At 49.3% G+C, this 20,856-nt stretch overlaps 1 protein-coding gene and 1 pseudogene across 3 annotated transcripts in view; one reads left to right on the forward strand and one right to left on the reverse strand.

The window, feature by feature from the left end:
• The first annotated feature begins 486 nt into the window (after nt 1–486).
• Nucleotides 487–1,314, forward strand: LOC133070779 (large ribosomal subunit protein uL30-like; annotated as a pseudogene).
• A 5,405-nt stretch (nt 1,315–6,719) lies between these two features.
• The window catches only part of RGS10 (regulator of G protein signaling 10), a 41,250-nt gene continuing 27,113 nt past the window's right edge, over nt 6,720–20,856 (reverse strand). For all 3 annotated transcript variants that reach the window (XM_061162765.1, XM_061162764.1, XM_061162766.1), the window contains one exon: nt 6,720–7,179. In XM_061162765.1, coding sequence (XP_061018748.1) covers nt 7,033–7,179 — 147 coding nt within the window. In that variant the 3' untranslated portion in view covers nt 6,720–7,032. The remainder of the gene's footprint in view (nt 7,180–20,856) is intronic.

Raw genomic sequence — 20,856 nt, forward strand, 5'->3', positions numbered from 1 at the left:
GAGAGGCTCCAGAGGCAGGGGGCATATGTATACCGATGGCTGATTCATGTAAATGTACGGCAGAAACCAACGCAATACTATAATTATCCTTCAATTAAAAATAAATAAAAAATTTTAAAAATACATATTCATTTTAAAAACTCTTATCCCCAGAACTTCCCTGGCACTCTAGTGGTTGGGACTTTGCCTTCCAATGTGGGGGGTGTGGGTTCGATCCCTGGTGTGGAATCCCATATGCCTTGAAGCCGAAAGCCCAAAGTATGGAGCAGGGGCAATGTTGTGGCTAGTTCCATAAAGACCTTTTTAAAATGGCCCATATTTTTGGGATTCTGAAGATGACACGGCTCCGAAAAGCTTCCAAGAAGTGCGAAGGAAGCTTTGTGTAACTTTTGGCGGGAATCAAGGCTAGCAAAACCTCAGCGGTTTACTACTGCTAAAATGGCCCGGGCCACCCTGCCCGCCCCGCCTTGAGCTAGAGTAGACGTCTCTATGATCAAGTAAACATAGAGAAGCCTCTCTCTTCACTACGGGGTGGAACTGCGCGTGAGTAGTAGCTGCCGCGTTGGAAAGATGGCGAAGGAAGAACCAAGAAGAAAGATCCCTTTGGTTCCAGAGAATCTCCTGAAAAAGAGGAAGGCTTATCAGGCCCTCAGAGCCACCCAGGCAAAACAGGCGCTTTTGCAAAGGAAGGAGTAGAGGAAAGGAAAACAAGCCAAGTTTAAGCGACTAGAATGGTTTGTACATGATTCCTGGCGGCAACTTCGGGACAGAGTGCGACTCAGATGGCTAAAAGTGAAACCTCATGCCTTGGAAGTGCCAGACAAACATTCCTTGGCCTTTGTTGTACACATTGAAAGGATTAATGGGGTGAGTTCAGTGGTGCAAAGGACCATTGCCAGACTTCGCCTGAATAAGATTTTCAGTGGTGTCTTTGTGAAAGTGACCCCTAAAACCATAAAGACTCTTCGTATCGTGGAACCTTATGTGACCTGGGGATTTCCAAATCTGAAGTCTGTTCGGGAACTCATCTTGAAACGTGGACAAGCGAAGGTCAAGAACAAAGTCATCCCTCTGACAGACAACACAGTTATTGAGGAGCACCTGGGGAAGTTTGATGTCATTTGCTTGGAAGACCTCATTCACGAAATTGCCTTCCCGGGGAAGAATTTCCAGGCAATCTCAAGGTTCCTGCGCCCTTTCCAACTCTCAGGGGCCCGTCACGCTACGAAGAACAGAGTGGGCTTCCTCAAGGAAGTGGGCTCGCCGGGCTATCGAGGGGAACGCATCAATCAGCTCATCCGGCAGCTGAACTGAACCCAGCGTACCTGAAAACAGCGCACTGGAAGCATGTGTTTTTGTTTTATGGAATTGTCACTCAGTATCTTCAAGGAAGATTGTTTTCTGCTAGAATATATCTTCAGAAGCTGGAGGAAAGGGTCAGGGGAAACATGGTGATGTTCACAGCAGGAACTGCATCTCACCTCAGCTCGAAGGAAAAGTTCCTGTGTGTTTTCTATGATGACCACCGTCCACCTCTGAAACCAGCAAAGGACTAATGCCATGAAGGAGGAAGTCCTCTTTTATCACGTCTATCCTGGGCTTTACTGTTGGTGAATGGACACTTACCTATGAATACAAGACAGCAGTGGACCAAGCCCAGGAGCATGTTGAACCTAGGGTTTCCTGGGGCCTTGTTTTTGGAAGAACTTGAAGTTAGAATTAAATTAAATTAGAACTTGAAATTAAAATGTAAAAGCACATAAAAACAGTACCTGGTTGTCTAAAAAAAAAAAAATGGCCCATATTTTAAAATTTTTAAAAAAATAAAAAGCTTATCCCGATAAAAACAGAGTACTCATTCTCATGTTTCTCGAATGAAATCACTTCACCACCAATGTTGACATGAAGCTTAATTAACACTCTGATATTTAGGGAGGGAAAAAACAAAACAACTGAGCGTGTAAACCTAAGAGATGAACACAACCAGCCAGTCTTGCCCCATCAGTCTCTCTCCCAGGGGCTGGTCACTTACTTTCTTATAGCAGAGTGTTTGGTAGTGACCCCTTCTCATCTCTTGATAAGCTGCTCCCTTAGAGGCAGGGTTGATGCCTTATCCTTGAAACCTCCTCCATTCCTATAGTTAGGAGAAGGCAGCAAGTGAAAGTCTCTCAGTCATGTCCGACTCTTTGTGACCCCATGGACTATACAGTCCATGCAATTCTCCAGGCCAGAATACCAGAGAGGGCAGCCTTTCCCTTCTTCAGGAGATCTTCCCAACCCAGGGATCGAACCCAGGTCTCCCGCATCGCAGGTGGATTCTTTACCAGCTGAGCCACAAGGGAAACCCAAGAATACTGGAGTGGGTAGCCTATCCCTTCTCTAACACATCTTCCTTACCCAGGAATCAAACGGGGTTTCCTGCATTGAAGGCAGATTGTTTACCAACTGAGCTATCAGGGAAGCCCAGGAGAAGGTAGTAGTTGCTCTTTAAGTATCTACTGTGTAAGTGACCATTTTTACTAACTGCCAGTATTCACCCCAGCCCTGGGCTCCCCTAGGGTCCTGTCCAGGCAGAGGATGGACCCAAAAAGGGAGCTAGGATCAGGAGACAGATCTGTGTTTGGTTCCAACACAGACCCTAGCACTCCTGAACCTGTGTGAGTCATGTCCTTTGTCTTCATTTCCTCGTCTCTACAATGGGAGAAATAGCTGTTCTCCTTTTTAAGGTTTTGCAGATGAAGCGGTGGAAACACTTGGAAAGGTGTTCTTTCAGTGTGAGGTGACCCCTGCCATGCTTTGGAGGGGAGTTCTGTGCATCAGAAGGCAAGATGCTGCCGGAGCATGGACCACGGCAGATTCTGGGCCAGTCAGCAGGGTGGATCCGGAAGTAGCGTTAATGACCACAGTCACAGAGGAAAATGTCACCAAGGCTGTACTGATCTGCTCACAGGAGATGGCAATCAGGGCACAGACTCTGGAGCTAGCAGATAACATAGAACGTGACCAGCCTTAAGGCAATAGGACGTGAACGACTCTTCGGCCAATCGGAGATCCCACTGGTGCTCTGCCCAAGGCAATTGCTTGGACAGCTTTAAAACATAGGCCCGGTCAAACACAGCATCTATGTTTCATTTTGTTTTTTTAGCATCTATGTTTTGAGACCCTGCAGCCTGTTGATTTAAATGTATGTTTTACTCTGATGCTTTGACCTCTTTGAGAGTTCCTTGTAGAGCAAAGAGATCCAACCAGTACATCCTAAAGGAAATCAGTCCTGAATATTCATTGGGAGGACTGATACTAAAGCTGAAACTCCAATACTTTGCCCACCTGATGTGAAGAACTGACTTATTTGAAAAGACCCTGATGCTGGGGAAGATTGAAGGCAGGAGGAGAAGGGGACGACAGAGGATGAAATGGTTGGATGGCATCACCTACTCAATGGACATGAGTTTGAGTAAACTCTGGGAGTTGGTGATGGACAGGGAGGCCTGGCATACTGCAGTCCATGGGGTTGCAAAGAGTCAGACACGACTGAGTGACTAAACTTTGACCTCTGGGTCCTGGCTGGCCCTGGAGGCACTGCTCCTCACAGCACCAGGTAATTCCTAGAGATAGAAAACAACTGAGCAACCCAGAGCTGGCACCCCTAGACCCTTCTTTATGGGGTGCTTCCACTCTGGGCCACCTGCCCTAATCATTCAACCCAGATACCAGGCCGTTAGGGACACCGCCTAAGCCCCAGAGCCCATGGAAATGATCCAAGCTGGCCAGTCCTACTTTTTGTCCCACCCTTTCCAAGGAAACCACAATAAAGGTTTTTGCCAACATTTCCCCTTCACTCTCTCCACCTCCTGACCGACCCTGGTGATTTCCCATCAGCTCTGCATGGCGGGACCTGCTCCCTCCTCTTACTTAGAAACTGTAACAGACTCTCCTGTCAATGATAAGCATCTCCTGATATCCTGGGCTAACCATACCTGAATAATAATAACACCTACATTTTAACACACCTGTGAATCCCACTGAAGCTTGAATCATCCTGGCAGCTACCCGGTCCCCATTGAATCTGAGCATCCAACACAATGGACAAGAGTTGAACATGAGTCTGAGCAAACTCCGAGAGATAGTGAAAGACAGGGAAGCCTGGCGTGCTGCAGTCCATGGGGTCGCAAAGAGTCAGACATGACTTAGCAGCTCAACAACAACAACCAGACACAGTCCCTAGCCCATAGAAGACACTATTATTTATTCTTTTAAAATAATTTTATTTACTTATTTATTTTTGGCTGTGCTGGGTCTTCATCGCTGCACTGGGTTTTCTCTAGTTGTGACAAGTGGGGGCTACTCTCTAGTGGTGATGCACAGATTTCTCATTGCAGTGGCTTCTCTTGTGGAGCACGGGCTCTAGGGTGCATAGGCTTCAGTAGTTGTGGCTCATGGGCTTAGTTGCTCCACAGCGTGTAGGATCTTCCTAGATTAGAGATTGAACCTGTGTCTCCTGCCTCAGTGGGCGGATTTTTTTTTTTTTTTTTTTTTTTTTACCATTGTGCCACCAGGGAGGCCCCAGATGCAATTAAGGTACTAATCAATAAATGGATGGGGGAAAGTGAAAAGCTGAGTGTGGAAGCATCATCTGGGGACACAGATGCCCTACACTTCCATCTCACTGTTGCAATGGCTTTAGGAAGCTGCATTCTGTACCTGCCTGGTTCTGCACTTGGAAGGGCTGTAGGCAGCCAGGCCGGAGCAAGCTGGGGGAGGTGATGTGAGTATATGCTGGTGGGAGTAAGCTGTGGTTAAACGTAAGCGGCTCCCCCTCCCACTGGGGAGTTTTTCAGGCAGCTCTTAAGCAAGAGGCTCTTCTCTAGGCAGACAGGCTTCTGGCTAACTAGCTGTTTCCTTTATGTGTTTCTGAAGAGATCACCACCTCAAAGGGTCTCTGAACCCAGGGGTAAAAATGTGAAAGCCGGAAAGAGGGTTCCCAGCCATCTGCAGTCTCTGGGACCCGCCCGGAACAAGCTCTCAAATAGGACGACCAGGGTTTCCCAGGTGGCTCGGTGGGTAAAGAATTCACCTGCAATGCAGGAGACACGGGTTTGATCCCTGGGTGGGGAAAATCCCTTGGAAGAGGAAATGGCAACCCACTTCAGTATTCTTGCCAGGGAAACTCCATGGATAGAGAAGCCTGGTGGGCTACAGTCCATGGGGTCACAAAGAGACGGACACAACTAGGCAATATCACACAAGCCACTCGCTCAGCTCCATGGGGCCTTGAAATTATCCTGAGTCTGGGACAGTGCAGGACTGGGATTGGTGGGCGGGGCGGTCTGCATCTCTGCACTTCTCTGGCTAGTAAACTGTAAGTTCAGCTAGAGAACCTATTTCTTTCTTTCTTTTTTTTTTTTGTTCCTTACTCCTAAACGCACATCAATCTGTTCTGCTTGAAGATGGACTGAATTTCCCAGATGACAGGGCCCTTGGGTGTCATTCTCAGGACGACCATCTCATTCCAGGCAGAGAGAAAACCTGTCTGGGATGACCTGGGGAGGCAGATCACCTGTTGGGAGCGGGGGAGATCAAGTATTTACTGTTTCTGATGAGGTTCAGCTGTGTGCTTCGGTTGGAAGCAGCCAATTGCACCCTAAGACCCAGAAAGGAAAGACGGGGGCATTCAACCACAGTAAAGGGACAGTGAGAATCTGGAGGACTGCCCAAGTGGTCATGCCAGGAGAGGGGAGTCAGCAAGGCGACTATGTGAATGGGTTTCACCCAGATCAGAACTGGTTGATGTCCTGTTATCCCAGCGCAATGATTCAACTCACTGCCTTTCTCTCTCAAGTGTCCTGGTTTGATTGATAAATCATAGAGTCATAGTCAACAGCAAGGAGTTTTGCAAATGGAGTGTCTGAGTTGGAAGGCTCTCAAGTAAGAGTCTAGTTGCTTTGTTTGTATAAACAGAAGTTTAAGGTTTGGCAAATATGCTGGAGAAGGTCTGGCAGCAGCAGATGGCAGGAACAGTGAGCAGAAGGGAACCATGCTTGACCTTGGGCTTTGCTGGGGGCAGGGGTGGGGGGAACTTGGGCTGGCTAGGACCGCCTGGGACCGTTGGACTTTGCTCACAGACTCTAGCCCAAGAGGGAGCTTCCAAAGACAGCATTTCCATTCCATCCTCTGGTTGAAGTCTCAAGCCCAGAGTTAAGAAGTCTAGCAAGGGGTAGGCACTAAGAAGAAAGGGTTTCACCCAATGGGCTGTGAGAGGAGCGAACATCCCCCACCCTCCATCATCAGCAGGGGCCGGGTGCCACCTTCCCGTTCAGCACCACCTTGCATCGCCATGGGGACCCTGAACAGTCTCCCGGTTTTCTTTCTTCCTGGTTGAGATCTTGTTTCTGTCAAAATGAACTGCTTATCTGTGTTGCATGAAATGTCACAGATTGTGGGCAAAACCAGGACAAACCCAAACCTCAGAAATAAGAGCCCTCTGATGATACTCACACGCAACTCCCCGAATCTTTAGAGGCTGCGATGAATTTTCTTTTCCCAGCACTGAACTTATTCTCTAGAAATATTTAACCCAAGAGGCATCTGACAGACAAGCCCCCAGTGGCTTGAGCATGCCAGATCAACTCATTCTTGAGCTGATTCACCAAGTGAAGCCGTGGACCCGAGTGACCAACCCACGGAGGGAGGGTGAAGACGTCAAAGAGAAGATGTGGCTGTTAAGTTTCACCTGGAGGCCTCACATGAAGTTTAATCAAGCCGTAAAATACTCAAGATGTCCAGTGTGTAAGGACTATTTCACTTTTGTGTGTGAGACAGAACTAAAACTTCAAAGCTATTTGTCTTTTTATCTAAGATTAGCCATCATGCAAAACTTACTGGTCAAGCAGATAATAAAATACACAGATCCCATGGAAGGGTTTTGTACATTTCAGTCCTTGCAGATAACAAAGCCATTATGCACCCTGCATGGTCCTGAGAGTGAGTTCCTTCGGTTCTGAAAGCTGCCAGTCCTGCTAGCTCCTGGAGGGCTCATGTGTTATAAATTCTCGAAGCTCTTTTAGCTGCAGTCTGGGCATCTGGTGATTCTTCATCCTCTTCCTCGGTCCGCTTGTGTTTTAAGAACAAGTCAGACTTTAAGAAGCGGCTGTAACTGTCATACTTCATGAGGTTGAAGATCTAAGGGGAAAAGGAAAATTATAAATCATTGAATATTTATTAAATATCTATCATGTGCTGGGGCTTTGCAGGTGGTACAGTGGCAAAGAACCCTCCTGCCAATGCAGGAGACACAGGAGGCGCGGGTTCAGTCTCTGGGTCGGGAAGATCCCCTAGAGGAGGAAATGGCAATCCACTCCAGTATTCTTGCCTGGAAAATTCTATGGACAGAGGAGCCTGGTGGGCTACAGTCCATGGGGCGACAAAGAGTTGGACACGAATGAGCGACTGAGCAGGAGCACGATCATGTGCCAAGGAAGGCACATGCATGCCAAACACCCAAGGAAAGCTGAAGTAAGTCTTGCGGTAGACCAGGCAGATTTCCTGGATGTTTGGGGTCATTATGAAATTATCTCAATGGAATATAAGAGCTTAAAGAGTCACACGAGCAAATCTATATTTTTCACAGAAGTCTAGATTCACACAGCATTGATGCATACCCTTGGATCAAGAGGTACTTTAAGAATCACCACTTTAAAAAAAAAAAAAATAGAATCACCACTGTATTCAGGTTAGATAATACAGGGATGTGGGTCTCCGGGAACTTGAGGTAGCAGAAGAGAAGCCATATCTGTAGAGACGATGAAGTAAAGGCCACTATCATATAAGACGATGCTAATATTTAGGCCCCCAGAAGTCTGGCAACCAAGGTCTTACACAAACCTATTATTACGCCAAGAAACAAAATGGGGCTTATTCAGTGCAGGGCAGAGAAGTGGAATGACAAGCTCAGGGAGGAGGGGCTTTGGGAACAGGCTCTAATTAAAGAAAATAGCAGTCAGCTGCGGGATGCAGACACCTGCTCGCTCACACAGGCCCAGGAGAGCATCTCTGGGAAAGAAGTCATTCTAATACATACTTGCCAGGTGCGAGGGGAGGACCCCTGATGGATTAGAGGAGTGCCACCTGCTGCATCCCAAGTTCGCAAAGAGTTTCCCCCCTTCTCAGCCAGAGTCCCTGTTTCCAACATCCTCCTCCCCCAATGCCTCCTCATGCTTTGCTACAGTCCTCCCTTGCCCTGCCAAGGGGTGGGAACAGGGGGAAACAAAAGGGAAGCACCTTCAGGCTATCGAGGGACAGTCTCTTATTTTGAGAAGTTTCTCTCCATCTCAGACCTTCCCACTGGACTTTCAGGACATTGTGCAGACTGAGAATTCACACCACGCAACCTGGCACCTTCACTGACTGCACCACCATGGCCTCGACAAACAGAAAGTTCCAGGGGCGTCTAGAAAGACGCTCGTTGCCAGGCAGGGTCACCAAGTGGATGGTAAAACATCTTTTAAACCCACCCTCTCACCACAGGCACATAAACTATGTTGCAAATGAAACGCCTGATGGTGTCCACGGACTCGGAACATCTGGCTGGGGGCTGGGAGAGCTGGAACTTGGCCTTGACACCTTCGTTTTCCCAAGACGGCTCCAAACACGGGAGAACTGCCTACATCGTTTTGCTCTCAGCGGAGTTTGGACTTCGGGTTTTCCTAAAACTCTTGAGCTGCTGCTTGCCCTTCTGGGAGTGCCCTTCCAGTTCGGTCAAACTGCTCAGAGACAGCACGCTCCAAAGGCCCCTGCCTTGCGCCTCTCCAGAGTGGGCAATTCTGTAGCAATCTTGTCATCTTAGAGTGCTTTGATAAGGTTTGGAGAAAGTATTCATTAAAGCCAAAAACCTCCCAGAAAATACAAAAGTCATAGGCGGGGGTGAGACAGGAGAGGAGAAATGCCAGTATCATGTCGTGTAGGTGTGTTACCATCCCTCATCACGACCTGCATTATTCAGCCCTTCCAGGCACAAGAACCTCCGAAGGGGACTTTGAGACGCTCATCCAGTTCACCGTTTGAAATGATGCTCGAAGTGTGACTAATGAAACCAGGCTCTTGAGTGCCCCCGACCTGGGGAACCAAGCCCCCACCCCCTCCTCCCAACCAGGCCCGCAGCAGATGGGACCCAGCACCACCAGCAGGATGCGGTTCGACCCAAGTGTCTCGTCTGAGTCTCCGCGTGTGGGAGTGGTGCATCCTGTTTGCCTGCTGCGGCTCTTCGAGAAAAGAAGAAGAAAGGCCGGGGCTGGAGGCGCCCGGCCCGAGGTGGTGGGGGAGTGGGGGGGGGAGGTGGTTCCAGCAGGAGGGCTCAGCCTCCCGGAGATGCTCAGCTCCCCCTTCGGCACACCTGGAGCCAGCAAGCTCAGGAGGACAGGGCTATAAGCTATTTAACAAGAGCACACGGACCACTCCCTGCCGTGGGCGGATGTGAGATACCCATGGAGGCCCTCGAGCTGGGGTTTCCCTCTTCAGGAGTCCTCGCCTGTCTCCTGGCGCCACCGAGTCACCGGGTAGCAGCTGGAGGCATCAGACCGGGACAGATCTGAAGAAGGAAAGGGATGTGGTTACCAAGAGCCTCGTTTTCTGGGGCTAGGAGCTGCCTGGCACCTCTGACGGGGTCTTCACTGCCACCAGCAAAAGGTCTCCTGGGCACTGGCCTTGGGGCTCATGGCAATAGGCAGCTCCAACCCAGGGCCCCTCGTGGGTACTCAGCAATGATGACTTTGAGAATGTCCTAAAAATCTCTTGCAAGAAAGTGGCCAAAGACCAGTTACCTTGCTGCTGACCACAGCAGCCTTCATCACAGGGCAAATGGTCATGTCGGAGGTTCACCCAGTGAATGAATGGGGCCCATCCACTGAGCAACGACAGAAGGGCTGGTGAAACAATTCAAGGTGTACCAATCCCAGTAAGAATGCCTTCAAACCACATGCCAGGCAATGCATGGAGCATCCTCTCTAATCTTCACTGAACCCCTGAGGACCCCGAATACACAAGGGAAAGAACCGGGCCAAGGTTTGTTGCTTTGCGCCCGTGGCTGGTATATTGTCAGTTCGGCTGCTATGTCAAGTACCAACGAATGGGTGACATGAAAAGCAGGAATTTCCTTTCTCGGGACTCTGAAGGCTGGAAGTCCAAGATCAAGGTGACAGCAGGGCTGGTTTCTCCCGAGGACTCTGTCCTTGGCTTGTAGGTGGCCGTCTTCCCCAGGGTCTTCATCTGGTCTCTCCTCTGTGTGTTTCTATGTCCTAATCACCTCCCCTTATAGGGACACTGGTCAGATTGAATTAGGACCCACCCCAAGGACCTCATTTAATCACCTCTTTGAAGATCCCCATCTCCAACTAGTCACACTCTGAGGTCCTGCGGCTTGGGACTCTGACATCTGAATTTGAGGGGAGACACAATTCAGCCTGTGACAGTGAGCAAAAGAGACCGGCAGGATGCAGACACTGGCCGTCCAGCTCTCGAGCCCACACGCCTACCTCCAGGCAATCCCACCACTCCTATGGCAGAGTGAGAGGTGGTCACTAAAAACGGATATTGTGAAAAGAGTTTAACGTGGAAAAATGAACATGAGTGTCAAGTGACTAAACACCGAATGTTTAAAGTTCACTAAAACTGAAAACAATGACCCCAAATACATTCTCTAATGTGTTAGCTTATGTATTTAAGTGGGAAATAAACATCCCCAAAGGTCAGTGTAGGAGGTTGAACAGTGTGTCCCCCAAATTGACATCCACCCGGAACCTCAGTATGTGACTTTATTTAGGAATAGGGTTAGCTGAGGCTTTCAGGATGACGTCATCCTGGCTTAGGGTAGGCCCTAAATCCAAGGGGGCTTTCTTTGTGGCTCAGACAGTAAAGCATTTGCCTCCAGTGCAAGAGACCCGGGTTCAGTCCCTGGATCAGGAAGATCCCCGGGAGGAGGGCAGGGCAACCCACTCCAGTATCCTTGGCCTGGAGAATCCCACGGACAGAGGAGCCTGGCGGGCTGTAGTCCATAGGGTCGCAAAGAGTCAGACACAATTGAGCAACTTTTCATTTCACTAAATCCAAGGAGTGATGTCCTTAAAAGAAAAAGCACACAGTGAGACATACAATCAGAAGAAGCCCAAGTAAAGACAGAGGCTGGAGGGATGCAACTATAAGCCAGGGACACTGAGGATTGTCGGGAGCTGGAAGAGAGAAGGATAGGATCTCCCCTCCAACTTTCAGAGACAACACGGCCCTGCCTGATACTCAGGTTTTAGACTTCTGGCCTCCTGAGCTATGAGAGAAAAAAAAAAAACACCACCTGTTTTCTTAAGCCACTTAGTTTGCAATCATCTGTTATGACAGCTCTTGGAAATGAACACAGGTAAATTATTGACGTCACCTCACTTCTGCTTGAGCGCAGAAAATGAGACAGCCCTTAGGGGTTCCAGAAGGCTCCACAAGACCAGGACTCTCTGATGGGAGGACTAGACTCACCAGGGCTGGACTGCGGTCATCAGCCCGACCACGCACCTCAAGTTGTCTGCAGGGAAGCGAAAGAAGAAAATGGAGACCCAGGTGGGCTGGGACGGTGGGCAGCGGACCATAGACCAAGGGAGCAGAGCTCTAACGCACACAGACAGCCCTTCGGGGAGACAGGCAGCCGATGGAGCAGAAAACCCAAGTTGGCAGCAAAGTTGTATTTCTACCTTTTTTTTTGCCAACACAGCTGTGTCCGTGCAGGTTTCAGATTTCAGCAGCCCCACATCTGGGAGCTACATGCCAGGACTGTAAATCACTTAGTGTCTTGGCCTTGGGATCCAACCCTTAGTATGCCAGAGGTGGGACTCACAGTGAAAACCAAGAAGGGAGGCTTCCTGCCACGAGGTCCCCCAACTCAAGGTTGATACACAGCAAGGCACCCCACCCTCCCCAGGCCCCAGACAGCGCAACTAATTAGGATTTGCCTTTCTGTGATGGAAAATATCCACGAGGGGCTCTGATTTGAGACTGTTTTGTCTGCTGCTCCGGAAAGGATTCCCTCACAGACACATACTCAATCGTGTAGAGAATGAGATGCTTAACCAGTTTTGAGGGCCCCTCCGTGGAAGCTTCATCCCTGTCTCAATCAAGTACATTGCAAGCCTAATAAATCTTCTAACCCATCTTAGAAGACAAGACGGCAGTCCAGTGGTTTGCACTCTGCATTTCCACTGCAAGGGGCATGAGTTCCATCCCTGATCTGGTGGGGAGCTGAGATCCCGCATGCCATGTGACATGGTCCCCCCCAAAAAACAACAAAAAACACAAGGACATTAAAGACCTAAACTAAACATATACACTGCAAAGCCTTCCACAAATGTAATTTCAACTGGATACCAAGAGGAAAAAACATGAAACCTTTCCTGCAACAGAAATTTTATTAATGGGATTTCATATTTGCTTCAAGCACTTGATTTAGTTTTGATGTGAAAATGACTGAAAAGGTATACAAGTGTCCACAAACTGCAGTTCTAGAATGTAATTGCACATGCAGACTGCAGACACACTTTCACACCACGCAAGCAGATGCAAAGCATGAAGAGAGCCAGTCCCCATGCAAGGATCAGCTGGGTGCTGTAGAGGCTCCTGGCGCAGGGGCACTGATGGGGACACCCCCACCCCTGGGTCAAAGACCACCTTCCCCTCTGTGATGGGGGTATGGGAGAGAAGGCCCGAGGGCAGCTGGCAGAGAGCGGGAGAGATGACAAAGCTGGGTCGGCCCTGGTCCCAGAGCTCCAGGGAAGGCCACAGAGAAGGTTCCGTCACCTGGGTGTTGCTCCTGCTTCTGGAACGGGCCCCCCTAGAGGTGGACCACGTGCCAGGGTGAGGTCAGAACTCCAGAGAGAGGCCGAACACGGATGGAGGCAGTGGCCCCTGCAAGTGGAATCCCCTCGCAAGCCCATGGGTCTGGTGCTATCACACTGTCAGGGGCTGGGGGATGGAGGAGGTGGCCATCCACTTGTTTCTGAAGTCCCTAATCCTCAAATCCAAAGCTGAATGACACACTTTCTGGGTGGGGTGGAGGTATTTTATCCTTGCCTTTTGCCATCACGGGAGAGAGTTCAGGGCTATACTGGTACCTCTCCCCCGCCTTCTTCCCTTAAACACTATTTTTAAGTTGTAAAAAAAAAAGTATTTCAAATACTGTCCTTCCTGCCCCACCCTCAGAAGCCAAAGGGCTGTGGCAAACGCCAGGATCCAACGCTCCTTGCATTTGAGTGGAAACCCACAAACTGCTCTTTCTGGCTGTGCCCGTTGGAACATGCCATTTTCTGGACTGGGCTCAATCTTCGGGAGCAAAGGTCAGCTGGCGCCAAGACTGAGGCACCCAGGAATCCCTGCTTCAGCCACCATCGCAGCCTTGCAGAGATGAGGGACTGGGAGAGGGAGTGGACCCCGAGAGGCGAGGCAGCCCCTCCGCCTCCTCTGGGTCCTCACCAGCTGCTCCAGCCCTTCTTACTGAGGTCGACGAAGGAAGCGAATCTTACTTCTTGGGGTCTGGGAAAGTTCACAGAAACGACACTGCTGAAAAAAAGAACAGGTCTGCTGCTTGGTTCCTTTCTCTGTCAAGGATGTGGCTGGGAGCGTCGACATCTCACTGAAGTCTTTCAATTTTTCTTTTTTTTTAAACATCAGAGGTTGAGGACTTCCTTTTCAGTGGAAAAAACCTGCCTCCGCTCTGTCCTCCCCAGACCAGACTTAGCATGCCTCAACCCTGAAGCCTGGATGAGGGCCTCCTGTAAAGCCTCAAAATCTGCAGTAAGTGTAGGCATTGGGGTTCCTACGATTTGTGGAAGGAGAAAGAGCACCCCTGCCTCCTCGAACCTGCAGCCCTCTCTTTCATGGTCCCATGAGCAAGGACCTTCCCTCTTCTCCAATCTCCTTGCTGTTCCAGGGAACCCATCATTCTACACTGTGGAATTCAACCCAGAAGCTTCAGAGCAAGACCAGCGTGTAAACGGGTGCCCAGAAACTTGGGGAGCAGAATCCTGTTCTAAATCTTTCATCTGCCACAACCTCAAGTCACTGAGCAGATTTCAAAGCACTCCATTTTCAAACGTTCAGGGTCTGGAGGGATACACAGCATGAGGCAGAAAGTGAGAGTGAAGAGGCAGCAACTGGGGGATTTTAGCCTTTCACGTCATCTTCTGGATGGTGTCATTTTCTCCTCTTAATCTTAACAATGCATGTAGTAATTTTACAATTGTTGTTCAGTCGCTCAGTCGTGTCCAGCTCTTTGCAACCTCATGGACTGCAGCACGCCAGGCTTCCCTGTCCTTTACTATCTCTCTGAATTTGCCCACTCATATCCATTGAGTCAATGATACCATTCGACCATCTCATCCTCTGTCGCCCTCTTCTAACCCTAACCCTAACCTTTCCCAGCATCAGGGTCTTTTCCAATGAGTCAGCTCTTGCATTTTTTTTTTTTTGCAATGAAAAATAACTTAAAAAATTAACTTGTCCAGGGGACTTCCCTGGTGTTCCAGTGGTTAAGACTCCAAGCTTCCACTACAGGGGGCATGGGTTTGATCCCTGGTTGGGGAACTCAGATTCCAGATGCTGTGTGGGGTGCAGCCAAAAACAAAATTGACTTGTCCAGAATCCTGGGCGGTCCAGTAACAGGATGTGCTCGTGGCTAGCGGTGGCTTCGCGGGTTCCTCTGCTGGCCTGCCCCGCTGGAGCTCCGGCCAAGTGGGTGAGCAGGACGCCTGGCTGTCAGGGCCAGCACAGACAGGAGCCATCACTTCTCGTACAAAGAAAAGCACTTTAGGCTGCTGTGACCAATTTGGTCTCTTTAGGTTGTAGGTGATTCTCAGTGCCTCAGTGACTGCTGGGAATGTTCTAGAATTAGCCAGGGCTGGAGGTACAGGAGAGGACAACTGAGCAAGGAAGGCCAAGGGGGAGAAAAGAGAAGAAGGTAAGCGCATTGATTGGTCTTTGAATGCCAAAGACCATGCCGCCGTACGAGCCCCCAGGAAGGGAAGAAGGCGGCAGAAACCAGAAAGAGAACAGTGAGAACAAACACCATGGCTTCCCATGGAGCTTGGGCCTCACAGGACAGCCGTGTGGCAGGCAGAGTCCAGCTGAACCAGAAGTGCTCGGTACTTGCCCCTTTCCCCCTCTTCCAGCTCTGGGAGCTCGGGCTAGCCAGGTCACCTCCCCCTCTAGGGAACTTTCTCCCGTAAACTGAGGTGCCAGGTCCCACCTTCCCCAAGACCGCTTGAGAGTCAAATGAGACACACACACAGAGGCACTGTGTAAACTGAAGAAGTGCAGCCTGAATGTTTTCCCAGGACTCACTAAAGTGTAGAGAGCCATATACATTATTTGCTGCTTTTTTTAAAAAAAGGTGGGGCCCTGAGGCTCAGTGAGGGTAAGCCACATGAATTCTGCTACATTTCTGAAAGCCGCATTAAGCCAGGATTTCTGCTTCCCTGGTGGCTCAGATGGTAAAGAATCCCCCTGCAATGCAGGAGATGCAGGTTCGATCCCTTGGTTGGGAAGATCCTCTGGAGAAGGAAATGGCTACCCACTCCAGTATTCTTGTCTGGAGAATACCATGGACAGAGGAGCCTGGCAGGCTACAGTCCATGTGGTCGCACAGAGTCGGTCATGACGGTGTGACTATTACTTTCAATACTTTTCTCCACCTCAGCACCATTGACATTTTGGACCGGATACATCTGCATCGGGGGTGGGGGGTGCATCCTGGCACCGTTAGGAGCACGCCCACTCCGCTTGCGACAACCAAAACTGTCTCCAGACACTGCCCATTCCCCAGAGGGGCCAAACCGCCCCCGGTTGAGAACTGCATGAAAGCAATTTAAAGGACACACGCACAGCTAACACTTATGGACTGCACGCCAGCCTCTGCACTAGGTCAGCACGTCACAGACACGAGTGCATTTCATCCTCAGAACTGCCTTATCATAACCCGCATTTCACAAACGAGGAAACTGAAGCTCAGAGAAGGGTGGCATCTTGCCCAAAGTTTCACAGCTGCTAAATGCTCATGTCAAAGAAAAGAGAGACACGTTGGGTCTAAGGGTACAAGGTTGTGGCCATTAGGGAGCGACTTTTTAACACCTGGTCCTTGAAGGCTTGTGGACTGCCTTGCAGAGGAGCCTGGAGAGGCAGCCATGTTTGCCGAGAGCTCCGTGTTACCGATGAGGCCACAGAAGTCACGCCAGGAAGCAGGACCCAGTTGGCGGGGGGAGGATGGAGGCCATCCTGGATCATAAGCCCCCAGTTCCCCTCCTGCCTAACCTAACATACAGTGATGATGACATGAGTGTGAACTCAGCGTCCAGGAAGTGATGGGCAGGGAGGGGGAGCGAGGGGGCAGGGAGTCAGGCCATTGGGTACAGAGATGAACCATGGTCAGGAGACTGTGGGTGTGCAACTGACTTTCTAGCAGCAGAGATGGCTCTGCACTGAGTCATCTGCATTCCCTTGCCACCCACCCGCCCCCCATCCCAATGAAGGAAGGAAGCAGCTGGCATTAGGGGTCAGAGCCAAGGGGCCTGGCTTTCAAGGGAACCAAACCTTATAAGCCCAGCTGGCACATAAATAGTCACCAGTTTGAAATTAAACTGGTTCCCTCAGGGCCTAAACCCAGCCAGCCCCTCCCAACTTGGCTTCTTCTATCTCCCTCCTTCCCCTCCAGCCACACTGACCTCTCCCAACATACCCACTGGCTTCCTGCCCCAGGGCCTTTGCATGTGCCACTGGCTCTTGCTGGAAGGTCCTGCCCCCGTCTTCTCACCTGGCTCCCCCTTCTGCCACTCGGATCTTCAGGGAGTACTTCCTGATCACTCGACCCCTCTCGGTCACTCTTAGCCCATTGCCTGTTGTATTTCCTATCCTCATGGTTAGTCAGATGCCGATTTCCTCACTGCACTCACAGTTCCAAGCACAGTCCCAGGTACACAGTAGGCCCTCTCCACCAATATTAATAGCATAAAGGAATGAAAGAAAAACCAACTTCACACATCAGCAAACCAACTAGAACCGAAACAGGCCTCCCAGGGGAAATTTTTTTTTTTTAACGTGAACCATTTTTAAAGTCTTTATTGCACTTGTTACAATATTGCTTCTGGGTTTTTTGTTGTTGTTGTTGTTTTAATAGTTTGGTTTTTTGGTCCCTAGGCATGTGAGATCTTAGCTCCCTGACCAGGGATCAAACCTGCACCCCTTGCTTTGGAAGGTGAAGTCTTAACCACTGCACCACCAGGGAAGTCCCCCAGGGGAATTTTGAAGATTAAAAAGTGGCTGCAGTGAGTTGCGATTCATTGAAGAAATCAACTCTGTGTAAGATCACCTCCTCCCGCTTCCAGTTTCCTGAAACTTAACTTTGTCCAACAACAGCCTTTGACCATAGGCTGAAGTTCCAAGGATGCTCCTAGTACTACTCTTGCCTCTACTGGCCTTACCAGCACGTGCTCGGCAACACAACTGGGCCCCATCAGCAGAGCAAAATTAAATCAGAGGACAATCTCTCCAATGACGAATTTTCTAGAGAACAAAGTTTTAAGCCTCCAATCTTAAGATATCATTTTAATAAGTATGCAATTCTTATTAAAACAACTAACACACTCTACAGTGACTATGCTGACCACAATGTAAGTTTTGCCTGACATTTTAGGGTCATTAGGATCACTAACTGCACCACTATCCTACAGTACTGGGATGCCCCCAGTGTGGTGTGTGGGACTGTGATCCCTCACGCTTGGTGGTTCCCAATCACTGTGCTATCGTTTTCTGTTTTTAGTATCATGTTTCTGCCTCCTCCTTGGCTGTTAGCCATTGCTTCTTGCAGCTCCTCACTCCACAGCCTCTACCAGCACTTCAAATAGGCTATGAACTGAAAAAAACCAAAATGTGTTAGAACTGTGTGTAAACCAAGAATCAATAGGACCTGAGCAAAGACCCAAGAAGCTCTCATTTAAATGAGATTCATGGACATCAGGTTATCTCATCTGATGCTCAGGGAAGATTTTTCCCGTCCTTCTAGGTTTCAGCTGTGCCCCCAAGTCCACGCTGCCCTAATAGCAGCCTCCAGGGCTTGGAGCATTGTCCAGCACAGGTAGGGGTTAAGGCTCCCTAAAGCTTTCCTGGTGAGCTGGTGAATTCCATGGACAGAGGAGCCTGGCTGAATGAAGTCAGAGCCACTGAGAAGGGTTTTTAAGTTATCTAAAGTCTTGTGGTTCCAAACATGCTCTCCTCTGCTTCACTCTCCTTAGGAAAACAGGGCTCTCGTGGGGGCCTTTGGGGGGCAAAGAACCACAAACTGTGCTGAGCATGCACTTCGATGGTTACCAGCAAGGCCCCTGAGACAGTTTTCTGAAGCGAAACAGAACCCAGAGGCCTTCACAGGGACTCAGTACGGAATCAACTCAGATTCCAAGTACCCTGTGCTATGCTCAGTTGCTCAGCCATGTCCCACTCTTTGTGACCCTTTGGGCTGTAGCCCACCAAGCTCCTCTCTCCATGGGATTTCCCAGGCAACAATACTGGAGCGGGTGGCCATATTCTCCTCCAGGGGGTCTTCTCAACCCAGGGATTGAACCTGCGTCTCCTGCAGCTCTGGATTCCTTACCGTTGAGCCACTGGGGAAGCCCCTCCAAGTATCTTGTTTCCATCCAGTTATGCCCAAGGAAGACAGTTAGCACCTCTATTTCCCCCTCAAGTAAATGACTTTCAACAACAGGATATAAAAGTACTTTCTTTACAGGAAATAGTTTGAACTGCATTGTGCCACGTTTGTTAGATGTGTGTACACATACATATTTATAGAAAAAAATGATGGGAAGTCTAGACATCAGCTGTTACTTAGTGATTTGCTCCAAGTATAAAATTACAAATTTTTTTGATTTTTATGTTTTGGTTTCCCAAGTTTCTTTGGTTGAGTACATATAATTTTTCTAGTTAGGCAGATGAAAGATTTTTTTAACAAAAATTATTTTTTAAATGTTTTTGGGACTTGTCTACTGGTCCAGGGACTAAGACTCCAGGTTTCCACTGGAGGTGGGCATGGGTTCAATCCCTGGGCAGGGAACTAAGACCCCACATGCTGCATGGTGAAGCCAAAAAACAAGATTAAATTAAAATATTTTTGTCACTTAAAAACATCATCCTTGGTCCCTTGTATTTCCTCCCTCCTGCACCAGCTAAACCTCCCGAGATCTGAATCCAGTGGGGGTGCTCTGGTCACAGCAGTCCAGCTCCTTTTTGAGACGTGTCGCAGGCCTAACTCTCACAGGAGAGCAGGGTCTTTGGGAGACGGAGGTGACAGCAGCCCTCCTCATTCCTCGCTGCTGCAGCCCCGGAAAAGGGCTGTATTCACATGTAATCCCTCTGCTCCAACTCCTGGGGCTTTGAGGAGCTGTGAGGGGCCGTAAGAGTCCAGAGTACAGTCTTATTTTTTTCGCTTTGGCCACACCTCATGCCATGTGGGACTTTCCCGACCAGGGATCGAACCTGAGCCCCATGCAGTGCAAGTGCTGAGTCTTAACCATTGCGCTGCCAGGGAAGCCCCCAGAGTACCGTCTTTGAAGGCAGGTGCATCGGCCTCCAGCATGTCCTAGACCTGTGGCACTCTGTGTAACAAACCACGTAGTCCTCCTGAACCTTGCTTTCCTCATCATCAAAATGGGAGTACAACTCCTCACTGGAGACTAAATACGTGCCAAGGGGGCACAGAAGGGCACCCCTGAAGCGTGGATATTGTTCTTATGGAGAACGTAGAACACAGGGGTGTCAGTGCAGGGTCTCACCCTGGCTTCCCTTCACAGTACCCTAGGAAGCTTGTAAATGATTCTGGGTGAATCTGGGTGAAGCGGAGACCTCTGTGTGGCTACAGCCACAAGCGCTGCCTTTAACCCTGCCTTCCTTTCCCTCCACAAGCCCATGTCCACGGCATCCCTCCCATCTGCTCAACATCACCACCTCCAGGAGGCCCTCAAAAAGTTTCCCATGCTAACTATAGAATCCCTTTGACACCCAAATTTGAGGTTGAACTCATGTGGAATTTGCATTTGCTACTGTATCAACTGGAAAACATTCTCAAGTTAATTCTCATATTTATAATTTCTACCTGTCTATTTGTTTTCTATCTGATGTTGAGCAGATGAAGCCTTCTGGATGCTGGGACATGCTCTGAGCTCTGTGCACACTCCAGCTGATCAAAAAAAAAAAAGGCCAACTGATGCTGTGGACCAGTGGTTTCCAAAGTGTAGTCTCAGAACCTGAAGCATCAACATCACCTGGGGGTTTGCAAGGAGAGCAAGGTCTCAACCCACCTGGAAACCATCAAGTCTGCTCGTTAACTCTGGGGGTGGAGCCCAGTTTCTCTTTTATGGAGCCCTCCAGGTGGCTCTGCACTTGCTCATGTTGGAGGATTGCTAAATTAAGCTAAGAGCTAGTCTCCACCTGTGTGCCAAAGAAGGCCTATGCTTCCCCAATAAGAACAGGGCCAGCAGAAGTTAGCAATTTGTCAGTGTTCCATGGTCCACGGGTGTGTATATAAGGTTTCACAAGAACAGAACCTGCTATGAATAGTCACATCTGCAAACACATATCCGAAAAAAACCTCTGCAAGTACAGTTTCAGCCTGTTGCCTATTTTATTGCTGGCATTCCTTATACGACAATTCGCCAGAAAACTAAAGTTTATCCCTCAGAGGTCCATTTTTTAAACCTGACTTCTCCTGCATTAAGTGGACTACATTGACAAAGTGGACCACAGGCCAACTGAAGCAGGTGGTGAAGTTTGGATATTGTTACAAAAGCCTCA

This window comes from Dama dama, chromosome 15 (assembly GCF_033118175.1).
Source record: "Dama dama isolate Ldn47 chromosome 15, ASM3311817v1, whole genome shotgun sequence".
NCBI lineage: Eukaryota > Metazoa > Chordata > Mammalia > Artiodactyla > Cervidae > Dama > Dama dama.